Source organism: Cricetulus griseus, chromosome 2 (genome assembly GCF_003668045.3).
Source record: "Cricetulus griseus strain 17A/GY chromosome 2, alternate assembly CriGri-PICRH-1.0, whole genome shotgun sequence".
Taxonomy (NCBI): Eukaryota; Metazoa; Chordata; class Mammalia; order Rodentia; family Cricetidae; genus Cricetulus; species Cricetulus griseus.
Window position 1 is genome coordinate 14530754 of NC_048595.1, and position 25658 is coordinate 14556411.

The following is a 25658-nucleotide window of genomic DNA, read 5'->3' on the forward strand; positions in this document are numbered from 1 at the left end:
TTCTGGTTCTTGTCTGAGCTTTTGCTTCCTGATTCACCAAGACCTAGGAAGCTGTTGTGATGTACTTCAGGGACCATGAAGCTGCTCGGCCATGCCTCTCCCTCCACCATGGGCTAAACTTCTCCCCATAAGCTGGGTCTGTTGGGTATTTTACCACAGTGAGGAGAAATAACCTGAGACAGAGATCACTAACAAGGTTGAAAACACACAGGTCCCAGACTTCGACCCTCGTGATAGTCTTACTAAAAAAAGATTTAACACTGTTCTTTGAGGAAACTGACAAGTCCAGGAGGGGGGTCTGCTGAACAAATGTCCAGGCTCCAAACATCCAGTGTTATGTACAGGACCAAGAAGTTCCAGGTTATAGGAGACAATCTAGCCACAACCTTAGGAATGCCCAGTGTAGGAATTCCATGGGAGAAAAGCAAAGACAAAAATAAAGAAAAGTGATATTTAAGGACGCCACTGTCCTTACAAGAGGAAACTTTTGATTGTTAGATAGTTAATGGATACCAGATAACAGTATTGTGTTAACGCTAAAATTCTCCGTGGTTACAATTTTGCTTGTTTATATAAAGTACCATCTTCTCTTTAGAGAAGAAATGGAGATTGATTTAAGGGTAAGTTTCTGCAAATTGTCCTCAAATTGTGTGTGTATGTGTGTGTGTGTGTGTGTGTGTGTGTGTGTGTGTGTGTGAGAGAGAGAGAGAGAGAGAGAGAGAAAGAGAGAGAGAGCAGTAAAATATTAATAATTAAGGATTTGTGGATAAATCCCATAACTGTCAGCAGATTTCAAACTTTTCAGAATGGAATTTGGAGAGACATGAGTTCTTGATGGCCCATCATTTCTGTTCATTTGTTCCTTCCTTCCTTTTCCCTGTTGTTGTCTTGGCTGGGCAAGGAGGGGCTATCTGCTCGCTCTGTTGCTCTAAGCACATCTGTCACTCACTCGGGTAATGTTTTTGGTGACATGCCTGCTTGTGTACAGTGTCCAGGATTGAACTTTGAGTTCCACAGGAGCCATGACTTTCCCTTGTGAGTCTGAGCCCCAGCCAAAGACTCCAACAGAGATTTTCCCTTGTTAGTCAGAAAAAAAATTTTGGAGTAATCGAAACTGAAACTGGTGCTTCTCTGCCTCTGCTCTCCTGGCTCAGGCCCAGCATCCAGAGATGCTCTGGCCTCTCCAGTGGCTTCAGCAGCACAGATTTCTCCTGCACCGCCCTGGGAGTCATCCCAACTGCAGGATCTGTGTTCAGACTCCTGGCCAGGACAATACTGAAGTCTTCAGACAGTCAAGGCACTTTGCAGCCTCTCAGGTAATTAAGAAAGTTCCAGTGCAGGCTCCATGGGGTCAGTGAGTACTGAAGGGATTAGCAAAGGCTTGTGACAAGGATAAGGCTGTGACTTGGGTAACCTGGGACTGGGCCACACCCCTCTGCTGGAATGTACTGGGTAAGTGCCCAGGGCCCTGTGGCAGAAGGGCCAGTGCTGTGCCAGTCTCTGCTTTTGTTGGATTTTCTGCTGTCATGAATGCTGCTGGGGGCTGAGCAGGGTGCTTGCAGGCCAGTGTTCACTGTGTCATCCCACAAAGAGCATCTTGGAGTCTGGGCCTCCTGTCTAGCAGCTTGTCAACCCGAATGCTTGGGCTGCAGACCATAAACTTGGGGATCCAGACCCTGACTAAGGTTGCTCATGGGGACAGGCCCTAGGAGCAGGAGCTGAGACCAGGCCAAAGAGGTCAGGTATGGGGAGTGAGGAGCCTCCAACAGGGAGGAGCAAAGGGCTGGAGAGAGAGAATCTGGGCAAGTGGGGTCTGAAGAACCCAAGAGGGACCCGGGTAGGGGTGGGCACAGCTTCTGCCAGAGGAGGGTACTAGGGTTCAGGATCCCTTACTGGAGTCTTTGTCAGACCAGGGCTGGGGCAGTTCCCAAGGCCGATCGTGTCTAGAGTAAGGGTACTCAGAGGGTCATTTCTAAATGAACAAAGGCAGGGTTATGAGCAGGGTGGTTAAGGCTCAATGCTTACATTCTCCTGAGGGCGTGTGCAGCTTCCTCGGATGTCTGTACATGTACATGGTTGTGTTCAGGTGTGTGTGTGTGTATATGGATGTGTATATATGTACACACATATGTGCACGTATGCATGCACATGCACATGGAGACCAGAGGCTTACCTCAGATGCCGTACTTATTCACATCTCCAATCATGTTTGGAAGCAGGGCCTCTCACTGAACATGCAGCTCACTGACTGAATACACTGGCCATTTTTCGAGCTCCTTGCCTCCCTGGTGCTGGGATGGCAGGCACACACCCTGTGCCAGTGTTTTGTTTTGTTTTCTTCCCATGGGTTCTGGGGAGAAAGGTCAGGTCTCTATGCTTGCATGATTGTATGGATGAATCATCTCCTCAGCCCCTGGATTTCTTTTTAATCCAAAGCACAAGAAAACATTACCTTTGGGAAAGGGCTCATCCACATCTAGTTACCACCCCCTTGACTTTTGTGTGCCAGCTACTTAGGGCACAATGAAGCAATCCAGAAAAGGGTGCCACACAACTGCTGGCTCATACAAGGAGCTCTTTCTCCTCTGTCCGCATCCTCCAGGCCTCTTCCTCCATTCCCTGATTGCCCCTGCTCTGGAACGTATTTGGCCTTGACATTGCAGTCATTGAGGTTCAACTTGAGCTTAAGTGCTGTGTGTCAAGGGCATGCCAGTTCCTGGCCCTCGCCTCCCTTGTGTTGTGATCCAAAGGGCATATTGCTAAGGGCGAAAGTGACAAGCCTAGTTTAGCAGTTTGCCACAGACCTTCACTGTGGTGGTGATTGGAATCAGGCAACACTCCAGACCAAAAGCAGTTCAGGATGCCTCACCCTCTCAATGGCTGGCTGTATTTATGGCCAGAGGAGAGGAAGTGGTGTGGAGACTGAGGGAGAGACAGCCTGACTGGTTCAAACTCACTGTGTTGTGAGCACCTGGTTTAAACAGTAGGTAGCTTGTGCTGGCCCAAGTCCTGAATTACTAAAAACAAAATAAAAAGCCAGTCAAACAAAAAACCTAAACCTTCAGCCCAATTATTCACATAGGTAGTGTTTATTTTTTTTCTGTCTTCTTGCCTATGGAATATCTTAACTTTTTTCACTAAGCCTATGGAATATCTTAACTTTTTTCACTAAGCCTGTGGAATATCTTAACTTTTTTCACTATCATGTATTCATTGTGCAAAGGGATGGATTTCATCATGACATATTTATTTATTTCTTTTGTGGGAGTGTGGAGATTTGCACAAGCCACAGTGTGAGTGTGTGTGTGTGTGTGTGTGTGTGTGTGTGTGTGAGTGTGTGTGTGAGTGTGTGTGTGAGTGTGTGTGAGTGTGTGTGTGTGTGTGTGTGAGTGTGTGTGTGTGTGTGTGTGAGTGTGTGTGTGTGTGTGTGTGTGTGTGTGTGTGAGTGTGTGTGAGTGTGTGTGTGTGTGTGTGTGTGTGTGTGTGTGTGTGTGTGTGTGAGTGTGTGTGTGTGTGTGAGTGTGTGTGTGTGTGTGTGTGTGTGTGTGTGTGTGTGTGTGTTTGAATGTAGGTCAGAAGACAATGTATGAGACTATTCAGTTCATTCCTCCCATCATGTGGGTGCTGGGGATTGAACTCAGGTCATCAGGTTTTGTAGCAAGCACCTTCACCCACTGAACCATCTTGGCGGCTCTCACTTTGAAATCTTTATAGTGTGTATCACACTCTGCCCCCTATTTGCCACCCACTAGGCATTCGTGGCTCTCTTCCCTATCCTACAGGTCCTTTATCTTGTCTCAATACCCTCCCTTCTTCTTTCCTGTAATATGGATAATTATAGATGAATCCTGATGGACAAAGGGTAGATGGATAGACAGATTTCACATACAAGAGAAAACATGACATTTATCTTGGTGTCCCTTTCATTTCACTTAACATGATAATCTCCAAGTCTGTCAGTTTTCCTGCAGGTGATGTAATGTCCTTTATTGTTGAATAATTCTCCATTGTGCATACCTGCCATTCTTCTGTTGATGGGCATCTAGGTGGGCTCCATAACTTGGTGGGTGGGTGACTATTTTTTGTATCTAAGTCTTATTTATGTGTCAAGTTAAGCTTCAGTTTACTATTTACGGAGAAGTCTTTGAACCAAACTTTATGGAGCGACGGTAGACAAAACATTTGATTTAACAACACAGTAGAGTCTACCCTATAGAAGAAAGGATTTGCCCCACACTGGGCATGCGATGTCAAAACAAGGCACACAATTCCTCTCTCTAGGGATTTTGGGGGAGTGGGTATCACAGCATGGTGAGGTTCTGTTAATCTCCCTGGGCGAGAGTAAGACCACTACCACAGTTTTTAAGCCAAATTTGAAGCAAGCATTCTTAAATACTGCCAGGATGATGGACACTGGCCAGATCCATACCTGAGATTCCCAGAGAATGGCCGCAAGTTATGTTGGTCGGGTCCTTATAAAGGCAAAAATTCTGGAGAGGATCCATTGCTTCAGCAGTAGCCAAAGGGAAGGGTATGAAGGACTACACATTCCTCCCTAGGACAGTACGTGGATGTACTTGAGCCAGTGATTGAGTGGTGGCTGCTATACCCATCCAAACTGTGACTTGCCATGAACTACCCAGGACGGAGGACTAGCCATGTGTATCTGTAAGAGTGGCTGCCAGCGAGACACTGGGCTCTAACCCGGGTGGAGCCACTGTTTGCCCCAGACTCCAAGATTTTATCCAATCAAATTCTTCATACAGTAAAGAAGACAGAGGTGCCTTTGTCCTGTTGATACTCAAGTTCTAAAGGAAGGGGTTCTCGGGCAATGCCAAGACCAAACAAGCACATAATGTTTTGACAGCAAGAAAAAAGTATGCTGACTTTAGGTAGGTCATCTGAGAAGGCATCTGTAAATCCCACCAATGGAGGGTAAGACCACTACCACAATTTAAAACCAAATTTGAAGCAAGCTTTAATTAAATGTGATCCAGGTGGATGGACTCTGGCCAGGTCCATCTCTGGTTCCCAGAAAAATGTCCCCCAATCAAGTTTTACAGCAGCTTCAGTATTTCCCGTTAGGGAAGCAATCAGGGGCAAGCTACATCCTGAGGTACCTTCAGCCTATAGCCAATCAGGGGCAAGCTACATCCTGAGGTACCTTCAGCCTATAGCCAATCAGGGGCAAGCATACATCCTGATGTGTTTCCTGCCTGTGAACTTCCTGACCACATGTGATCAAGCACATCTGGTGCAGACAGGTCAAACAAACTTGTTTAGGGGAGTGAAAACATGTGGCTTGTTATCTCCCGTAAACAACAGCCTCCAGCATTTCAGGAGCTATCTGTCTTTGGGCAAGTGACTTGCAGATCAGAGGCATTTTTGTTTCATGGATCTCAATGGCATAGTAATTGAAACTTAAAACATAATTTTGGCTCTCACACATCCTGGAAGAGGTGGCCTTTAAGATGAGGCCTGGAGGTTAATAAAGTAAGAGCACCACGACTGCCAAGTATTTTAGCGGGCATTCTGTAAAGGAATCTGGGTAGAAAGCCTCGAAGGTTCTAGAGCAATCCAGGTGCCCCTCTGGTGGAACAGCAGACCTGGTGGGCACCTGCTGCCCAGTCTGGGTCCCACCTCACGGATGTTGCTTTGCCATTGCTTGCCATGTCACTGAACAGGACTCCAGCCTGAAGAAAAATTAGGGGAGGGTGTAGGGAGAGACCGCAATACCTGTACCGATGACCACGCCCGCATGGGCGTGGTCAAAGGTATGTAAAGGGCAGGATAAAGGGCTCTCAGGAGCCGGGCATGGTCATGCTTGTAGTCCCAGCTACTCAGGAGGCTGAGCGAGCTTTTAGTCTAAACCGGGCGTGGTCATCGGTACAGGAGGGATCCAGGGTACAGAAGGAATGAAGCATTCCCTTCAGGTCATATGGCTACTGATTGGTGCATAATTTTCTTCTTTAAAAACCAACCCTGAGGCTGGAGAGATTGCTCATTTGCTGCTCTTCTAGAGGACCTGGGTTTTATTCGCAACACCCACGTGGTATCTTACAACCTCTGTAATTCCAGTTCCGAGGGACTGGACATCTTACTAGTCTCAGTGGGCACTATATACCTATACATGCAGGCAAAAAAAAAAAAAACCCATATATTTAAAATAAAAATGATAACAAAATATACTAATGTCAATAAAATATATTAATTAATACTCGTGTTGTGGCACAGCTAGTGTTCCCAATGCTCAGGAGCCTCAAACAGTGGGATTACCAGCCTGAGCTACACAGTGAGTAGGCCAGTCTGGACCACAAAAGCAAAAACCAGAATAACAACAACAACAACAGCAACAAAATGCCAAAAGCAAAACAAGCAATTACTAAAATGCTTTTATTTTATTTCCCTCTCACACCTTTCTATTTGTTTGTTTGTTTGCTTGTTTGAGACATTGTATCCTATAACCCAAGCTGGACTTCAACCTGAGGTATATTGGCTAATCAACTCCAGACCCTCCTGCCTCCGTATCCCAATATTAAGTCTCTCCTCCAACACAGCCAGTCAAACCAAGCCAAATTAAGATTTAATAGTTCAAGTTTAACGAGTAAAAAAAAAAACAAAAACTGCCAGGTGGTCTGGGGGTGGGAGGAGAAAGCTAGGAGGGATAACCACTTAGCAGGTCAGGACCATATCTTAAATAGGCTATAGGCGTGGTCTTGAGCATCTCAGGGGGAGGAGCTGTCGGAGGCCGGCTTTCTCGGGGGTGGGGTCTGGAATGGGAGGAGGGGGGCTGGGTGGAGCTTCCCAATAGTGTACACTACCACATCTCATTAGTGCAATGCTGGGGATGGGACTCGGTGTGTGCTAAACAAGTGCTCTACCAGCTGAGCCACACCCCTGGGTCTTTGTTTGACAATTTTACAGAGTAGCATGGAAGGGTTGCAATGGTTGGTTTGACAGAGCATCGTGTTTCTAGCCCTTAAAGCAAAACTTCATTTGCTTGAAAGGTGAAGTGGGCGTGTCCCACTCACTCTATCCCCATGTCCCACTCTTTATTGCTTTTCCTGACAAAGGATGGATAGAAAGTGCCCTGTAGTGTAGCAAACTTTCTTGTCAGACTGTCTTTTGTGGGATTGCCACCGCCCCAGTAATGACACGGAGACTTATTATTAATTATGAAAGCTTGACCTTTAGCTTTGGCTGGTCTCAACTAGCGCTTACAATGTAAATTAATCCAGTTATATTGATCTGTGTTCTGCTACATGGCATTACCTCTCTTCCTGTTTCCTTTCCCTGTCTGGCTCCCAACTCTGCCTTTCTTCTTCCCAGAGCTCGCTCTCTCTCTCTGCCTGGAAGTCCCTCCTATACCTCCTGCCTAGCTATTGACCATTCAGCTTTTTATTACACCAATCACAGCGACACATCTTCACACAGTGTACAAATACCCCACAACACTACAGGGACAAGAAAGTCTCCCATGACAGCTCATTCTTTTCCCAGGACACAGAGATGTCTTGGCCTAAGCCAAACTCCGAGTCCAGAAAGTGAGGAACCTTTGTTGATTCTTCCATCTGAGCCCCACTGTGTATGGTGGTCTTGATGTCCTCAGCCCTTCAGAGATTTGAAGATGTGGTTCTCTGAGTCACCTTCACAAGGCCAGTCAGCCACTTCCTCTAACCTATGTCTTGTGACCCAGATGTCCCCTGCTCTTCCAGACTCTATTCAGTCCAAGGCTGAGCCCTGGTTCCCTCCTGCCCTCTAGGGGTGGTCTGTGATCTTCTGGAGTTCCTGTGGGTTTGTCCTTCTGTCTCCATGTTCAAGGTGTCCTTTGCAGGTGATGTCATGGAAATTGGCTTGGGGTGGTGTCACCTCTGTGATGACTGAGCTGTGTCACCCCTCCCGACCTTGTGCATTTCAAGCCTAGAAAAAAAAATCAGAGTCTCTTCTTAGGGACTCCATCAAGGTATTCTACAACAAAGGACAGCAGACTGACTTCTCTGCCTGGTCTCCTAGGTACCTTCTGATGCTGCAGTTGTATGTTGGACTGCCCTTCCCAAATCTCTTCCAGGATACCTACTCATTATTTAAAGACAGTTATCATTTTCTGTGATATGTGGACTGGGAGTATGTCCCTCCCTCCTACAGAAAATAGCCAACATTTATTGACACCTTCCTGTGTACCTAAACACCTGGTTTGTGTCATCTCAGAACAGGGAAAAATCACTGGCCCCCATTACTCCATATGCTAAGCCAAGACACACACACACACACACACACACACACACACACACACACACAGCAGTTAAGTTAACTTGTCAAGGTCACATGTCTTCTCAGCTCTATGTTCAGGGACCTTGTGGTGATGGCAGGGGATGGTCAACTGTGGGAACCTGTTTGGCCACAGAATCTGGAAGGTGTTAAAGGAGCAGTTTCTTCCCTTACAGTTAGTCGTTTAACACCAGATCCACCACAGCTATTTTCAGTTCCCTGAAGGTGCCTGCCTGTGGGTCTGGCACAGGCGGTTCCTTCTACCTCAAATACCCTTCAATTTAACTGGCCTCCACCCAGTTCATGCCCTTAGAAACAGGGTTTCGGGTATTCTTGCCTAACCCAGAACTTGATATGTGGCTGAGGGTGACCTTGAACTTTGGTTCTTCCTTGTTCCATCTCAGGTACTAGGAATGCCAACATGTACTGCTAGACCTGGTTTATGCAGTGCCGGGGACTGAACTCAGGGCTTCAAGCATGGTAGAAAAGCTCTGACTACTGACCAACTCAACCTGTAGACTTCAATACAGGTGTTTCCTCTTCCTCTTGGAGTGGGTGCCTTATGTCCTGTACTGTGCACTGACTGAGCAACTACTGTATATGGGGTTCGGAGCTCAGCACTTGCATTGTGAGATGTCCTAAGAGATGACCTTTCCTCTTTGAACTCTGACACAGATCTCTAAAGAATCCCCCACACCCCCAGAAGTGAGCCCCTGTGAGTCAAGTTGGGCTAAAGACAATAAGGATTGGTGAGATGACCATAAAGGAAACTGTGGCCAACATAGGATGCCAGGTGTCTTAAGAGAGGCCAGAATTTAGAGTTGTGTGTAAGATTTCAACATTGGTACATTGGCAACCTACTACTTATTTTTTGTTTATGTGTGTATATGCTGGTGTGTTCATGTGTGATTGAGTACATGAGGGCTTACATATGTTGAAGCCAGAGGACAACATTGGCTGTTGGTCCCAAGGTTCTGTCCACCCTTTCTCTTTTGAGACAGGCTTTCCCACTGGTCTGGAACTGCCCAGTAGGATAAGCTGGATGACAAGCATGAACTCATGTCCTCTTGACTGCATTGCAAGCAATTTACTGACTGATCTATCTTCCTGTCCTGGTTACATGTTTTGAAAAAGCACCATGTGTGCTAAGCCAGACCCTTCTAGGAGAACACACAATACCTTCACTCTCTGGAACTTGCTGGGTCTAAAAGGAACAGGCTATCACCTAGACCAAAGCAAGGATGCCTGGCCACTCTTGCTCTAAGAGCCCAAGCTTCCAAACTCTGGGCTGAAAGTGAACAAGCAAAGATCCTAGGCCAGTCACAGACAACCCCTGGGATCTTGAGCTCTTATGACAAATTGGGGCTCAACTTTCCATTCCCCATTTTTCTGAGAGGAAAGCCCTAGGTATTTGGGCTGCAGGTCAGACTCATGGTTCTGAAGCTTTTTCACCAGCTGTGTGACCTCAGCAAGCTATCACACAATACCTGCCCCTCGGTTTCCATTCTCTTACTCGGGAGAGTGGAATCACCGTGCATCCCAAGACTCTAGGAGGGTTTGAGGGGACTGCAGGTGACGATGTGGCCTTGGACCTCGAAAGTGTTCAGTGAACCCTGAATTCTCATCCTCCTTCCTGAACCACCACTTGCAGGAACCCCTCCAACAGGAAGCGCCCAAGAGGACAGTTGTATGTGGTGACATCCAGCATGCTTCTGTGACCAGGAATCCTGGAAGACGTCCTGCAGGAGGAGGGCTGCAAGCAGATTTTTCTGCCAGGGGTCCCTGGATGAACTGTCCTGGGGAACACAAACCATATTCCAAGTCCAGGGTTATTGTTGAAGTCAGGGGTCTTGGAGCAGGAGTGGCCAGGTATCCTTGCTTTGGCTTGCTCTTAGATGCAGAAAACTCCAGAGTAAACATGTTATGAGATGCTTAATTCATCCCGTGGGGATATCCTGGGGCCCTTTTAGTGTGACAAGCCATTCTTGGGCCTCATCAGACAGGGTCACTCTGGAATCCTGCCCTCTTAAGCCCAACCCATCTCAGCAGGTTTTCTTTGCCCCTGCTGAAGACAGCCTTAGCTTCACTGTAGTTTGTGTTTGAGGCTATGCTCTTGAGCAGGTAAAACCCCTGCTAGGGTAAGGACCTGTAGATTGGAATCAGGTGTGTGACTGGAAGCTTGGCTTCCCTGGCTGGCACTGTGCCTTCTCATTCCTACATTCTGTCCTTTGGTCATTAAGCCTGTCTTAGCTGAGTCAAAAGTCCTACCAAACTCAGCCCAGCCCCCACACCCACCTAGACAGACACCTGCCACCTAGACAACTGTCACCTAGACACCTGTCACCTAGGCACCTGTCACCTAGACACCTGTCTCCTAGACACCTGTCACCTAGACACCTGTTACCTAGACACCTGCCACCTAGACAACTGTCACCTAGACACCTGTCACCTAGTCACCTGTCACCTAGACACCTGCCACCTAGATACCTGTCACCTAGACACCTGTCAGCTAGACACCTGTCAGCTAGACACCTGTCAGTTAGACACCTGTTTCCTAGACACCTGTCAGCTAGACACCTGTTTCCTAGACACCTGTCACATAGACACCTGTCACCTAGACACCTGTCACCTAGACACCTGCCACCTAGACAACTGTCACCTAGACACCTGTCACCTAGGCACCTGTCACCTAGACACCTGTCTCCTAGACACCTGTCACCTAGACACCTGTTACGTAGACACCTGCCACCTAGACAACTGTCACCTAGACACCTGTCACCTAGTCACCTGTCACCTAGACACCTGCCACCTAGACAACTGTCACCTGGACACCTGTCACCTAGACACCTGTCAGCTAGACACCTGTCAGCTAGACACCTGTTTCCTAGACACCTGTCAGCTAGACACCTGTTTCCTAGACACCTGTCACATAGACACCTGTCACCTAGACACCTGTCACATAGAAATCTGCCACCTAGACACCTGTCACCTAGACACCTGTCAGCTAGACACCTGCCACCTAGACACCTGTCAGCTAGACACCTGTTTCCTAGACACCTGTCACATAGACACCTGTTTCCTAGACACCTGTCACATAGACACCTGTCACCTAGACACCTGCCACCTAGACAACTGTCACCTAGACACCTGTCACCTAGGCACCTGTCACCTAGACACCTGTCTCCTAGACACCTGTCACCTAGACACCTGTTACGTAGACACCTGCCACCTAGACAACTGTCACCTAGACACCTGTCACCTAGTCACCTGTCACCTAGACACCTGCCACCTAGACAACTGTCACCTGGACACCTGTCACCTAGACACCTGTCAGCTAGACACCTGTCAGCTAGACACCTGTTTCCTAGACACCTGTCAGCTAGACACCTGTTTCCTAGACACCTGTCACATAGACACCTGTCACATAGAAATCTGCCACCTAGACACCTGTCACCTAGACACCTGTCACCTAGACACCTGCCACCTAGACACCTGTCAGCTAGACACCTGTTTCCTAGACACCTGTCACATAGACACCTGTCACCTAGACACCTGTCACATAGAAACCTGCCACCTAGACAACTGTCACCTAGACAACTGTCACCTAGACATCTGTCAGCTAGATACCTGTCACCTAGATACCTGTCACCTAGACACCTGTCACCTAGACACCTGTTTTCTAAACACCTGTTCAGGTCTAAAAGCAAGTCCCTGAACGCTGATGGCCCACCAAGAGAGGGGTGGGATAGATTCTCCTGAGAGCGGGTCAGAGTGTGTTTGTGTGGTGGAGAGTCCACCTGTGTCTGGGGGTAGGGATGGGCAGCAGGGTCAGGGGAGGATCGGGAAAGGGGGCTGACCAGTGGGACTTGCGCCAGCAGAGGGAGCCTGCAGAAGGAGATAAAATGCCCTGGGAGACTTAGGGATGACCCTCAAGTGCAGGCTGCCAGGCTTGGGGCACTGCAGGATCCCAGCCAGGAGGGTGAAGATCGGGTGACATGGAGGCCTCAACCCAGAAATGGGATGTTTAGAGGAAAATGAAAGCCAGAGAAAGCCACCAGAGGTGAAGGGATGTGGCAATTTGGGGGTTTTTGAAACACAGTTTTGGTATCTTGGGCTGGTCTTGATATGTATGGAAGACAACTGGGTGAAGGGATTCAATAGTGAGTGAGTCACATGTTAACAGGTGGTCCCGCTGGACGTGGGAAGTGGCATCCTGCAGTGTCCCCACAGGGGGCATACAGGCTCCAGAGACAGTTGGGGCTGAAGGAGAGAAGGAAGACAGGGTTGTGAGTAACCCTGCTCCCATGGCTGCTCCTGAGCTGAGGCCGAAGAAGACAGAACAAAATAGAAGCCGCTGCCGTGGGCTGGAAACCACAAGGAACCAGAGACTGTCATCCCACAAAGGCCTACTGTGGCAGAGGAAGTGTGCCTGGGAGGGGATTCAGGGATCCATCCCTGGTGGGGAAGAGCCTTGGACCCAGGTCAGCTCCAGCCAGACCCTTCTGGATCTCTCTCTCCTGAAAGCCACCCAGCCCTGAGGCCTGAATCAAGAATCTAGAGGGGAAACAGCAGAGGGTCTTGAAGAGGGCCTCTCTGAGTTCCCAGGAATCTTGGAGGTGGCCCAGGCAGCTTGTGGGAGGTGTCAGGCAGGCTTAGACCAAGCAGGCCCAGCTGCTGCCTGTTCTCTGGAGCTGAAGACAGAGAGGGCCCTCAGGTGAGACTCATTCTTGGAGCTGCCCAGTATGGGTGAGTGGGGGCCTGCCCCTCTGTGGGGGACCAGAAACAGCACGGGGTGCCTGCATCTCAAAACTGACTGTCCATTGTATTCTTTTCCAGACAGGATATGGGAACGGGGGTCCAGGGCATTCGGGGCTCCCTCATGTGACCTTGAAGGACCTGTTCTCACATGACCTTGGCAGCTCCCTGGCTTCCACATCGTCCTCTATGCTTCCTTCTTGTCTGCCTTCTTGTCCCACCTTTCATTATGGCAGCCTTTCTCTACTCTTAAATTATCTAGCAGTGTCCCTGGGCCCATATGGTCATCAGATAAAAACAGACAAGCCTTGTCTCAGGGCTCCCTTGGGGGCCTCAGAGGGACAATTGTCTCCAGGCCCTACTGCCAGATCCTCCCTTGAAATTGTCTTATCTTTTCAACTCCTTTGTAGGGACTCCCACTGTATCTGCATCACAATGGTGCAGCCCAGGGAGCTCAATGGGATCCAGGATGAGGACAGCAGGTGACAAAAATGATAGCTACTAAGAGTCTTCTATTTACAGTCCAGAGGAGAAGAGGGCTACATTGCTAAGAGTCACACTGGGTGGGGTTGTCACTAGTGTGAGTGAGTCTGAATGGAGAGAAAGGGAACACAGTATGTAGCCTCAGGATGTGTGAGATTCACCTCAGCAGCTCTGGGCTTCCCTCTAGGGACAATCGGGATAACACTGACTGGCCTGACCTGAGAGAGTTAAGTGGTGGGTGCTGGGGTTGAAGGTTTTGATTTGCTTGACTGGTATGTGAAAAGCATGTCCACAGGAGAGCCTGGTCCTAGCTGTAGGAACTGGCTAGCCTGCAAGGAGAAAATGTAGCTCAGTTTGCAGAGCTCTTGGCTAGCATGCATGAGGCCCTGTCTTCCACCCAGCACCGTATAAACTGGCCATGGTTGTTGGTGTGTGTCTGTAGATGAGGTGTGGTGGTAGTGAGATCAGGAATCCAAAGTTAACCTTGACTACATAGTCCAAGGTCCATCTAGACTCCAGGAGATCCTGACAAAAAAAGAGAGAGAGAGAGAGAGAGAGGGGAAGGAAGAAAGGAAGGAAGGAAGGAAGGAAGGAAGGAAGGAAGGAAGGAAGGAAGGAAGGAAGGCACCATATTCTGATTCTATTTCAGCCGCTGAGTGGCCTCTGGCAGATTCTGGGCAGTTTCTGAGCCTCATCTTCCCATTGGCACATGGGAACAGTGACACATGTAGGACTATCAAAGACCTGCAGTGAGGCCACGAAGCCATCGTGAATCCCCCACTGGCCAGGACTCACTCTGGGTGCTGGACTCAATTCTGGAGCACCTGCCGGGCCAGCCACCTTTCTCAGTGCAGGAACAGTGAGCAAACCAACAGCTACAGCCCTCAAACGAGCATCCGGGAACTCAGAGATGTCAGCTCCATGAACTATGGGAACAAGATACAAGTGCCAGCTCCCCCTGCCCCCAGTGTTCCAGCTCCCTCTGCCCTCAGTGCTCCAGCTCCCTCTGCCCTCAGTGCTCCAGCTCCCTCTGCCCTCAGTGCTCCAGCTCCCTCTGCCCTCAGTGCTCCAGCTCCCTCTGCCCTCAGTGCTCCAGCTCCCTCTGCCCTCAGTGCTCCAGCTCCCTCTGCCCTCAGTGCTCCAGCTCCCTCTGCCCTTAGTGCTCCAGCTCTCCTTTCCCTCAGTGCTCCAGCTCTCCTTTCCCTCAGTGCTCCAGCTCCCTCTGTCCCCAGTGCTCCAGCTCCCTCTGTCCCCAGTGCTCCAGCTCCTTCTGCCCCCCCTGCTCCGGATCCCTCCACTCTTAGTGCTCCAGCTCCCTCCTCCCTTTATTTACATTTTATTTAGTGTATGGTGTGTATGTGTAAAGGTGTGTACCTGGAGATCAGAGGAGAACTTGTGGGAATCAGTTCTCTTCTTCCAACATGTAGGTCCCAGGGATCAAACTCGGGTCACCGGGCTTGGCAGCAGGCACCTTTACCCACTGAGCCACCTCACCAGCAGCCCCCTCCCCACCGATTCCCGCTGTGTCGAGAGGCCTGTCAGTTCCTGCCCTTGATCTTGTGCCAGTAATATCCATTTACGCATCTACCAAGGGGACAAAATCGGGGGCACTTGTCACTGCCACATTCCGGTAGAGTCGATAATGACCCTCTGTCTCTAGGGAATTCAGTGGATCCAGGCCTGGAGGCTTTGCCTTGTCTTTTCCAGCTGGAGCAGTCTGTGGATTACCCAATGAGGGAGGGAACACCCAGACCTAGTTTGGAGCCGGGTGGGGTCTAAACAGGCTTTGGCAGTGATGATTTAAGACACCATGGGATGTGTTTTGTTTTCCAGAACCCAAGATGAAGGGCCTCCTCACACTGGCTTGGTTCCTGGCTTGCAGTAAGTGTTGATTTCACGACCTCTGAACCCCGGACCCCCCAGCCCCCTCCTGTCTTCCTGCGAGTGACTGGGTAGTGGAAAGGAAGGTGGCCACCAGCCTTTGAGGTTCAGAGACCTGTGTCTGAGTCTCAGCTCCACCCTTGCGGGGCAGGTGAAGATATCAGCAATGGCCTTGGTCTCCCTGGGCCCCTGCTTTTGTGCTGGTGGGCGTGGTGCTGTGGCAGGATTTGGATACTCTAGGTCAGGGTGTGAGCAGGCAGAGGTGGGGCTTGTGGATGTGGGAAGCAGATATTTCCCCGAAGAGTAAAAATAGAATAAGAACAAACAGTGAGAACAAAATAGAACACAAAATCCTTAGGAAATATCCCAGGTCCGGGCTGGGGGACAGCTCAGTAGCAGAGCACTTGCAATACAGTGATACATTTGGTTCAATGAAGGATAGACAGACAGACAGACAGACAGACAGAGACAGACAGACTCCAGTTGATTCCGGAGTCATTCTCGGCTTAGTACGTCTGCATACCACCCCATCTGGGCGGGTCTGGGCTGGCCCCCATCTTGTGGGGCAGCCACTAGAGAAGACTGCTTAGACATGGGTTTAAGCCAATAGAAAGTCTACTAGCCGGCTGGGTGATTGAAGTACAGCCTTGAGCCTTTCTCGGGGTGAGCTTTATAAGTACAAAAACTCTACTCTGGGTTGACATACTTCAGTTAGCAAGAACAGTTAGCCAGAACGGAACTACAGAAGCCAAGACGCAAGGTAGTACATTTTAGAGACTTTCCCAGAACTTGGATAGACTTTGATGGATTGAGCCTTTGTCTTCATGTTGGCTGATGGTGCTGTGTACCTGCTGTGTTTTATGGCCTGAATGGTACTTCCATCATGGAGTCAGTCATGCTAAGGTCTGGGGGCCTGGTACAATAATCTGGCTTTAGGCTTCACTGCAGCCCCGTATACAAGCCCCTGGTGGGCAACTCTGCACTTTGATGTCTTGCCAGCTATCTGGAGATCCTAGGAGAAACTTGAGATCCAAGGCAGGGAAAGAGCCCCTGGCTTCTTGCATTGAAAACCCTAGGCAAGATACTTCCTTCTAGACTTACAGAGCATCAGTTTCCCAATTTGCAATGCAAGGGAGTTGACTCCAAACTCTGCTTCTAAATTCAATTTTTAAAAGTTTGGGTTTTTTAAGAAAGCATCTCATGCAGCCTGGGGCTGGCCTTGAACTTGCTATGTAGCCAAGGGTAAGGATGAACTTCTGAATCTCCTCCATCCACCTCGTGAGTGCTAGGATTACAGGCATACTCCACACCCAGTTTACAAAGTGCTGGTCATCAAAACTAGGGCTTCACGTACACTAGAGGAATCATTTGTCAACTGAGCCACATGCCCCAGCCCCCAAGTGCAAACTCTTTTTTTGCTGGGGGTGGGGTGTTTCAAGACAGGGTTTCTTGTGTATCCCTGGCTGTCCTGGAACTAGCTCTATAGACTAGGCTGGCCTCAAACTCACAGAGATCCACCTGCACCACCACTGCCTGGCTAACAAACTTTTATTCCAGGTCACTTGCTGTCATCTGCCTGGCCCTCCTCCCATTAACCGGGAGGATAAGAGTGGGTGGGAGGGGTGGCAAGTGGGTTGCTGCCAGGTGCCCAGAGTCACCTGGGGGCTTGGACTGTTTTCCAGGTGTGCCTGCAGTGCCAGGGGGCTTGCTAGAACTGAAGTCCATGATTGAGGAAGTGACTGGGATGGATCCAATAATCAACTATAGCTTCTATGGCTGCTACTGTGGCTGGGGCGGCGGAGGGACCCCCAAGGATGGTACTGATTGGTGAGCTGACATCATCACCACCTTTAAAGCTGTGGGCTCTGCCCTCGTTACCTCCTCTGATTCCATGTCTATTCTAGGAGATGAGAATTACAACTGAGGCTCAGGAGTAGAGAGATGTTCAGTGGTTAAGAGTGTCACTTCTCTTGTCAGGGGACCTGAGTTCGGTTCTCAGGATCCAAGGTAGTCAGCTCACAATCACCTGTAACTCCAGCTACAGAGGATCTGATTGATGCCTTAGGCCTCTTTGGGCACCAGTGCTTGAGCGAAACTAAAATAAATTTTATTTATTTTTATTTCATTTTTTTCTGGATAGGATATCACTATGTAGCCCCGGCTACCTTGGAACTCACTGTGTAGACCAGGCTGACCTCAAACTTACAGAGATCCACCTGCATCTTCGTCTTTAGTGCTGGGATTAAAGGTGTGCACCCCTACGCTGGCTTCTAAAATAAGTAAAACTAAGGCTCAGAGGAGTTAAGCATCTTTTAAAGACATGCCACATAACTCCCAAGAACTCCAAGATCTCAGTCACTTGGTTTATTGAAATAAAAGAAATGATCCTTACATGTTGACTTAATGCAACCACAATTGATTACTTTGCTCATGAACCTGCCATCCAGGGAGGCCATTGCAGAGTGGCTCCTATCTGTTCGGTTTCCTTTTGCAGTGGCTGGCTGGGGCTGGATGACCCACACCACAGGTGGCTCACAGCTGTGGCTCGGATTGTTGCCGTCCAAGGGTGGAGCCTCAGGCCCTTTCAATGGGTCCTTTGCAGGGCTGTCTCGGTCTTCTAACAGCATGGTGACAGTTGGGGGGTTATGAACAAACATTCCCAAACTACAAGGCGAAAGAGGATGGCTTGTTGGATGTGGGAGTATGAGCTTGCAATCCCAGTCCTGGGGAGGTAGAGGAAGAAGAAGCAAGTGTTCGAGGTTGATGGATACAGCAAGTTCCAGGTCAGCCTCAGCTGCATGGCAAGACCCTGTCTCAACAATAACAATAGAAGGTAGTATTTTTATCATAGACCTCCAAAACTCCACAGTGTTGCTTATGTGGCTCTCTTAATTGGTCCAGCCACAAAAGCTCAAGAAAAAAGAGACCTAGGCTAGCCAAAGAGCACACAGATGCAATGGCAGGGGATAAGCTTTGATGTTCTATGACTGTAGTCAATGTGCAGTGAACAGCTCAAGAGATGAGCAGCTCAAGAGAGATCTCTGATGGTCTTGCCACCTAGAAATGCTTGTTTGAGGCAATGGGTAAGTGGTTTGCATTCCTATGGTGGTTGTGCAACACCATGGTTATCTTAGTTACTCCTCTCCCACCATGAGGAAATGGCTTCAGAGCATAATCAGCTATTTGGGCTCATAGTTTCAAAGGGCTCAGCACATGGCACTTGGGTCCACGTTTCTGGGCCCATTTTGAGGCAGGATACAATGGTGGGAATATGTGGCACCCAAGTTCCTTCACCACCTCCTAACATATTATGAATCCATCAGTGGATAAAGCCATCCATTAGCCCACATGATCTAATCTCTAGAGAATCTCTCTAAGACACATCCAAAGGTGGGATTCTATAGCCTTCTAGACAGCTATTAATGGGGTCAAGTTGACAGTCAAGATGAGCAATTTCAATGGGATGATGTATATAGTACCATGTTGTGCTCATCAATATGTCCAGTTGCTATGTGTCAGCTTGAAAGGAGAGAGGGTCTGGATTCCACCTTTTGATAGGGGAGTGTCGCCATTCTAGAAGACTGTGTGAGACAGGAGATGTTGTTCTTTGGACAACTCAGTGTACAGAGTTAACAGTTCTGATGCCAGTGGGTGCCATGGTAGATGGTGTCAAAGGGACATCAGAGTTTTGGGGCCAAGTTGGAGTGGGGACCCTATGAAAAAGCAAGGAGAGCCTAGAATGGCCTGTGTGGTAATGGATTGTAGTTGAACACACCATTATAAACTCTTGTTGGGTCTGAGGCACAAAGGGTGGGGGAACAGACCACCAAAGTCTGAAGCAGAAGCAAACTTTATTTAAAAAACAATCACCATGGGGCACAAAAAGCTTATCAGTTAGCTGGGAGCACAGCCAGAGATCAGGCTTCTGAAACTGTGGCAACATGGTGGACGCAAACTCCCTTTTTATAGTAAGAAGTAAGCATTAGGCATGGGTAAAAGAATTTTTACAATCCCAAGGCAAAACTTAAGTATGGATTGGTTTTTAAAATTTCCAAAAGCTTACCAATTAACTGGGACCACAGTCAGAGATCAGACTTCTGAAACTATGGCAATCGGGGCGGACTTGAGATCCCCTTTTAGAGGTAGAAGTAAGCATTAGACATGAGCAAAAGAATTTTTACAATCCCAAGACAAAACTTAAGTACAGATTGTTTTTTACACCTTTCATTAACAAGGTCTTTGGCTAAGTTAGTATTTTATTAACTTATTTTTGCCGCGCACTTCTAGTGGTGTTTACTGTAACTCTGCAGTTCCTTGGCAATTGCAGTTTTTTCTGAGGCAGGGAAGAATGTGGAGCAAAGCAGCCCGAAAGTTACAACTTGGCAGTGAAAGTTAACCTAGTTCACAACAGTTGTCGGTTGTAAGTGCCAGGGGTTATCTGATAACTAACCTTCAACTGCCAGTCATAAAGCAAGGAACTCCATTGTTAGAAGTTAATCCCTAATTGCTGACATGGCTGGTGACTGTCAGCTCCTATTTCTTTTTATGCTACAAATTTACATTCCTGTACATTTATATTCCTATTACTGGGTCCTTTTACTTCCATATCCCTGTTTCTGGACCTTTCACTATTTAGCTTAATATGTTATATTATATAGACATTCAGAGATATGGGACTGAAACAATGACTCAGTCAGTAAAGTCCTTGCTGTACAATCATGAGGACCTGAGTTTGGTCCCCCAGAGTCCACATAAGGATTCTTGAATAAGCTGGATGCTGCTGTGAGAGGAGGTGGAGACAGGCAGATTCCTGGGCTTGCTGGCCAGCCAGTCTAGCTGAATCAGTGATCCTTGGGTTCCGGTGAGAGACCCTGCCTCAAAAACTAAGGTGGAGAGTGGTTAATGGAGACACAGGACACAGCCCCCTCTGGCCTTCATGTAAACACACACACACACACACACACACACACACACACACACACACACACACACACTGAAGTTTAAATGGGAAATGTCCCATAAGCTCATGCGTTAGGATACTTTGGGGTGGGCCTTAAAGTGGGGCCTAGCTGGAAGAAGAGGTGAGGTGTAGCTGGAAGAAGAGGGTCACTTTGGTGGACCTTGAAATATCTTAGCCAAATCCACTCCACTCTGCTACCTGACTATAGATGCAATGTGAACAGCTGCACCATGCTCCAGCCATCATGCCTTCCTTGCCGTGATGGGCTGTCTCAGACTGCAGGCCAAAGCAAACCCTGCCTCCCTCGGGTTGCTTCTTGTCAGGCTTGACAGTGACAGGGAAAGTAACTGATAAGGAAATTAAAACAAACAATGGATTTTTTACAATTAATATTATCAATTACAGAATCCGTTACCTAGTTTAGAATATATCTATACCAATTCATTAATTATAACAAATGCAGCATATGAATCACTCGTTTTCTGTTTTTGATGGTCTCTGTCACTGCCCATGCTTGGAAGTTTTGAAACTGGATCTGTAGACCAGCCTGGCCTTGAACTCTGAAATCCACCTATCTCTGCCTCCCAGTTCAGTAAACCAGGATGGCTTTGAACTCACAGAGATCCACCTCTGTGGATCCACCACTATGCTTCCCTCCATAGTGCTGGGATTAAAGGCGTGTGCCACCAACGCCCCGCCCACAAATTAATATTCTTTTCCTCTGAAACCTCTTAAGCCAGGCCCTCAGAGTTCAAACCTCCCTCAGCACCACTGTCTTATATGCTCCTACTAGTGTGGCCCATTAAACCCCGCTTAAAGTGTCCAGTCACATTTCTAGTCCAAAGTCCCAAATTCTTCCAGACAAAAGCATGGTTCAGCCTACCACAGCAATACAGCCGTTGGTACCCACTTCTGTCATAGTTAGGGTTTTATTGCTGTGAAGAGACACCATGACCATGCCAACTCTAATAAAGGAAAATATTTAATTTGGGCTTACAGGCCAGAGGTTTAGTCCCTTATTGTCATGACAGGAAGCATGGCAGCAGGCAGACATGGTGTTGGAGAGGTTTATGAGAGTTTTGCCTCTGGATGGGCAGGGAGCAGACAGGGGATGACACTGGGCCTGGCTTGAGCATTTGAAACTTCCACCAAGGCCATACCTACTCCAACAAGAACGCAGCTCCTAATAGTGTCAGTCCCTATGAGCCCATGGGGGCCGTTTTCATTCAAACCACCACACCTACACTCCATCTAGCTATTACAAGGCAAAAACAGGTCAACGAACTTTGGATCCGTGGCGGTTCTAGACTTGAATTCTCACCTTGGAATCTCTCCAGGGTATGGAGGTCAAGAGGGTGCCTCTCTGAAACTCAGAACCCCCGTCTCTCACTTTGACAGACACCATCCCTGCCAGCTCACACCCACTGCCACGACGTCTGCCAGAGGAGCATGGTCTTAGTTGCACACCTGCTAGGGGTGTCAGCCTAAATAGCATTCCCAGGGACTCTCCAAAGAGTAGCTATTGATTTGGGAGCTGTGGTACCCGGCAATGAGAATATGCACACTGTAAAAACCATGGATCTGTTCAGGGAGGGTAAGGTAAGGGGAAGTTTTAATTAGCAGGAGAGCCAGAACTTTTACATAAGCTGCTTAGATACCAAGCTCATTGGTTGTGGAGACCAGAGGCGAGAGCTGGCATCGGCTCATTGGTGGAGGTGCTGTTTCTAGGCAAGCCTTCTATGTGGAGCATCTTGTCTAAACTGTCGCAGTCTTAGAGAAAGTCAAACTTAGTGTCAGGCATCTGTGCTCTCAGGCAAGCTTCGTAAAGCAGGGGTGCATGTAGGACAAAGAGAGACCCTCTGGTAGGGGCTGGGGCTTCAAAAGTCCTTCAGAGACAACTTAGCTTAGACGGCCAAAGTCAAGCACACTGACACCCCCACCCCCTGGCACCTCTAGCTCTGATTTTTGTTTAGATTTGACCTGAACTGTCTCTCACCTTGGGATCTCTCTTGGGTGCGGGTTCAGAGGTCAAGAGGGTACCTCTCCACTCAGCATCCCCATCTCTCACATTGACAGGTGCTGTTGGATGCATGACCGCTGTTATGGGGAGCTGGAGGAGAAAGACTGTGGCATCCGGACCCAGTCCTACGACTACAGATTCACACAGGGCATGGTTGTCTGCGGTAAGGGTGACTTCCCATTCAGGCTGGGAGTTGTGCTACTCAAGAGATGTGCCAGCCTGTATCTTGTGAGGCAGAGTGTGGGTGAGGGACCTGGGCTGTTGTAGCCTTTTTGGGTTTCCAGGGAAGGCTGGGCCCGGTTTAGAGCCACTGTTCAGTAGGTACTGTGGGCTTGCAGATTTCCTTTCCCTGGATGGTGTAGGCTTCATCTCCCTTATTTCACATATGTAATGGAAGGTCATTAAAGGTTTGCCAGTGTGCAGCAAGAGGGACTCATGCCCAGGGCCCCGAGTTCAAAGCCTGGCCCCAGTACAGCTCTATTTAATGCCCTCACAGAAACCATCTCCACCCTTAAGCTAGCCACTCCACCCAAAGGGGATGTGTCTGCTCCATCAGACCCGGCACTCCCTGAACGGAAACCTCGTCCTGATCAAGATCTTGGACTCTAGTTTGGCAGCCAAGCCTCTTTCACCAGATCTCACATCTCCTCAGCTTAGGACCTGAAGCTCTCCCATCAGATTATGTGTCACCGTGGCACAGAGTCCTCCTCCACACACTATGAGATTCCCCCAGAGCAGGACAGATGGGGGTCTATGCAGACTAGAAGCCACCCTCAGGTGTGACTTTGAACAAGGCAGAGTTTGTGGGGCACAATTTTTCCATGCTCATTTGGCACTTGATGTCCCTTTTGTAGGCTACGGGTCCTTCTGTCAGACGAGGCTGTGTGCCTGTGATCGGAAGCTGGTCTACTGCCTGAGGAGAAACCTCTGGAGCTACAATCCTTATTACCAGTTTTACCCCAACTTCCTCTGCTAATGTTCTGTGTGGGCCCTCCTACACTGGAGGGCCCCCTGCTGTATTCCTGATCCACGCCCTAGAGCCCTCAGGGCTACACTCTGTCCTCCACAGTCCTAGAGAGGTACTCTGATCCAAGTTTGGCAAACTCCCAGGATGGCTGAACCTGCACTTGTCAAGTTGGCTCTGGGCCCAGGAGTTCCCCCAGCTCCAGGCCAATGCCGTGTTGACTTTTCTTTCGATTTCTGGAACTGAACTGTCATTATCACCCTCAAGAGACCTTTTACTGGAGTAGAAGGCAAATTAACTCTATAAATCTGCTATGTAGATATTAAATAAAACCAATTCTCAAGGCTAGTAAACACCCCCAGCATTTCCTCTGATGGGGGCTGGGGTAGGATTGCCTAAGCCTTTCTTACACCCAAGGCACCTGTATGCCCTCAGGGATGGAGGTGGGAACAGGTGGGAGCCTTCTTAGATGTCTTTCATGTTTCGTCTGAGTTCATCTTCTTAAACCTTGGCATCCTTCAAGCCAGAACTGGGGCTCACGCTTTTTCTAGAGGAAGTTGAGACACGGTCTTGTGCCCCCTTGGTCCCCTGGCTAGAGAGGGCAGCATCCAGCCCCCAGCCCTGGCTTCTGTGGCTGTGTGCTCTTGAACCTCTGGATAGTCTGAACTGCTCTGACTTTCCTCAGCATATAAAATGAGACTCCTTCCAGGAGCACTGTTAGTGCCCACCCCTCATCACAGTGCCTGCGGGGTGGAGGAGGCAGGAGAGTCAGGGGTTCAAGGTCAGCCTCTGCTCCACAGAAAGTTCGAGGTTAGCCTAGACTACAACAGAGTGTGTCTCAAAGGGAACCAATTAACTAATTAAAATGAGGCTCCTAGTGCTCCCCTGGTGCAGATACAGGGCTGCAGGGTTCCTGAGGTGTCACTGGGTGGGAATAAATGTTTTAAATAAGACTCAAGGGGCTGGAAGTACAGCTTAATGGCAGAGGGGCTGCCTGTTTAGTTTTCAACAAGTTAAGGGCACTGAAAATCCCAAGTCATCTATCGCCTTGTGAAAGATAGAGCTTTCTCATACCAATATGACAGGAAGAAGAGATTCGCTCAACCCCAAAGGGGGGTCTCTTCACTCACATCTCCAAAATCTGTGCAGCACACATGAGGTCTCTATTCAGAGAACTCCAGTGTTCGAACATTTTCTAAATAAAGTCAATTATATGAGACCACTCTGGATTCACACCTTTTGGCATATGCTAGCGACTATATTTAAACAATACCAGAGAGGGCCTCACATGCTGATTTCACACATGAACATTTCAAAATCCAGGGGACTGGGAGAGATGGCTCAGTGGGTAAAGAGCCAGCTTCAAGCAAGCATGAAGACCCGGAATGGATCACCAGGACTCCTTAATAAAAACAAACAAACAAACAAACAAATGCTGGGCACGGTGTGTGCGTGTTTGTAATCTCAGTAGTGGGGAGGGGAGAGAGTCAGATTCCTGGAGCTCAGTAGCCAGCCATGGGAATGACAACTGAAGTTGTTATGCACACACACACACACACACACACACACACACACACTCACATGGGCATTGGCACAAACACATAGACCTATACACATTATTTTTTTCAGAATCAGAGCCATTTTCCAAGTTCAGCCTTAAGTGGGTTTGTGGGAACTCAGAAGTGTCCCTCTGTTGCTTGGTGTTTGTTTTGATGGCACGAAGAGACCTGGACCCTGCTTCTCCTGTCAGGGTCAGGTGGCAGGCTGGGTGTCATGCTGCTGCTAAGTTCTGCTGAAGGGCAAGCAGTCAGCTTCTTCTCTCTGGGCTTCCTGGCTCTGAGCCCTTGTATTCAAAGATGCTCAGTCAGGCCAGGGATGCTGTGTAATTAGAAAAACAGTAACACAGCATGGAGGCTTTGGGCTGGATGGGACCATGAGGGACCTCTGTTTATCCACTAGGGTCAGGAGAGGGTGGAGACTGATCCCAGAATCAGACCCGGGGATGTGACTCAAAGGCCTCACTTTGCCCATAGTCACACACTGTCCTCAACTCCACTCCAGTGAGGAAATCACAATTCAGTGACTACCCCCGTACTAAGGGCTTCCCAAGAGATGCCCCTGTACTCAGACCAAGAGCCAGCCACTTTTTTCTCTGTTCTAAATGTCTCTTTGAATTGTCCCCTGGGTGGTTCGTCTGGCAGGGCTCCAGGATTCCTGCTGCTCCTGTGAAGCCACACATGGCAGTTGCCACCTTGGGCCCACCTTCACTGCTGTGAACAGCTCTGAGGAAGCCGAGAGCTGAGTGAACCCCCAAACCTGTGAAGAAA

The 25658-nt window shown here is 48.7% G+C and overlaps 1 protein-coding gene across 6 annotated transcripts; it reads left to right on the top strand.

Moving 5' to 3' along the window:
* Window positions 1-1120: 1120 nt before the first annotated feature.
* On the top strand, window positions 1121-24553 carry Pla2g5 (phospholipase A2 group V). 6 transcript variants are annotated; one of them, XM_035439478.1, is made up of 7 exons: window positions 1130-1316; window positions 9920-10137; window positions 12452-12982; window positions 15340-15387; window positions 17070-17214; window positions 22424-22530; window positions 23222-24553. In XM_035439478.1, exons 4-7 carry the CDS (start codon window positions 15348-15350, stop codon window positions 23341-23343), a joined length of 414 nt encoding a protein of 137 aa, XP_035295369.1. In that variant the 5' UTR covers window positions 1130-1316; window positions 9920-10137; window positions 12452-12982; window positions 15340-15347; the 3' UTR covers window positions 23344-24553. The 6 variants fall into 6 exon arrangements, with proteins under 6 accessions (XP_035295368.1, XP_035295369.1, XP_035295371.1 ...); XM_035439480.1 differs by lacking the exon at window positions 12452-12982; XM_035439479.1 differs by lacking the exon at window positions 9920-10137.
* Window positions 24554-25658: the final 1105 nt, after the last annotated feature.

Coding starts and splice junctions, on each gene's coding strand:
- Pla2g5 (XM_035439477.1), top strand. CDS start 1,170: ATGCTCTGGCCTCTCCAGTGGCTTCAGCAGCACAGATTTCTCCTGCAC. Junction 1,317..9,919: donor GGCACTTTGCAGCCTCTCAG/GTAATTAAGAAA, acceptor CACCACTTGCAG/GAACCCCTCCAACAGGAAGC. Junction 10,138..12,451: donor CTTGGAGCAGGAGTGGCCAG/GTATCCTTGCTT, acceptor ACATGTTAACAG/GTGGTCCCGCTGGACGTGGG.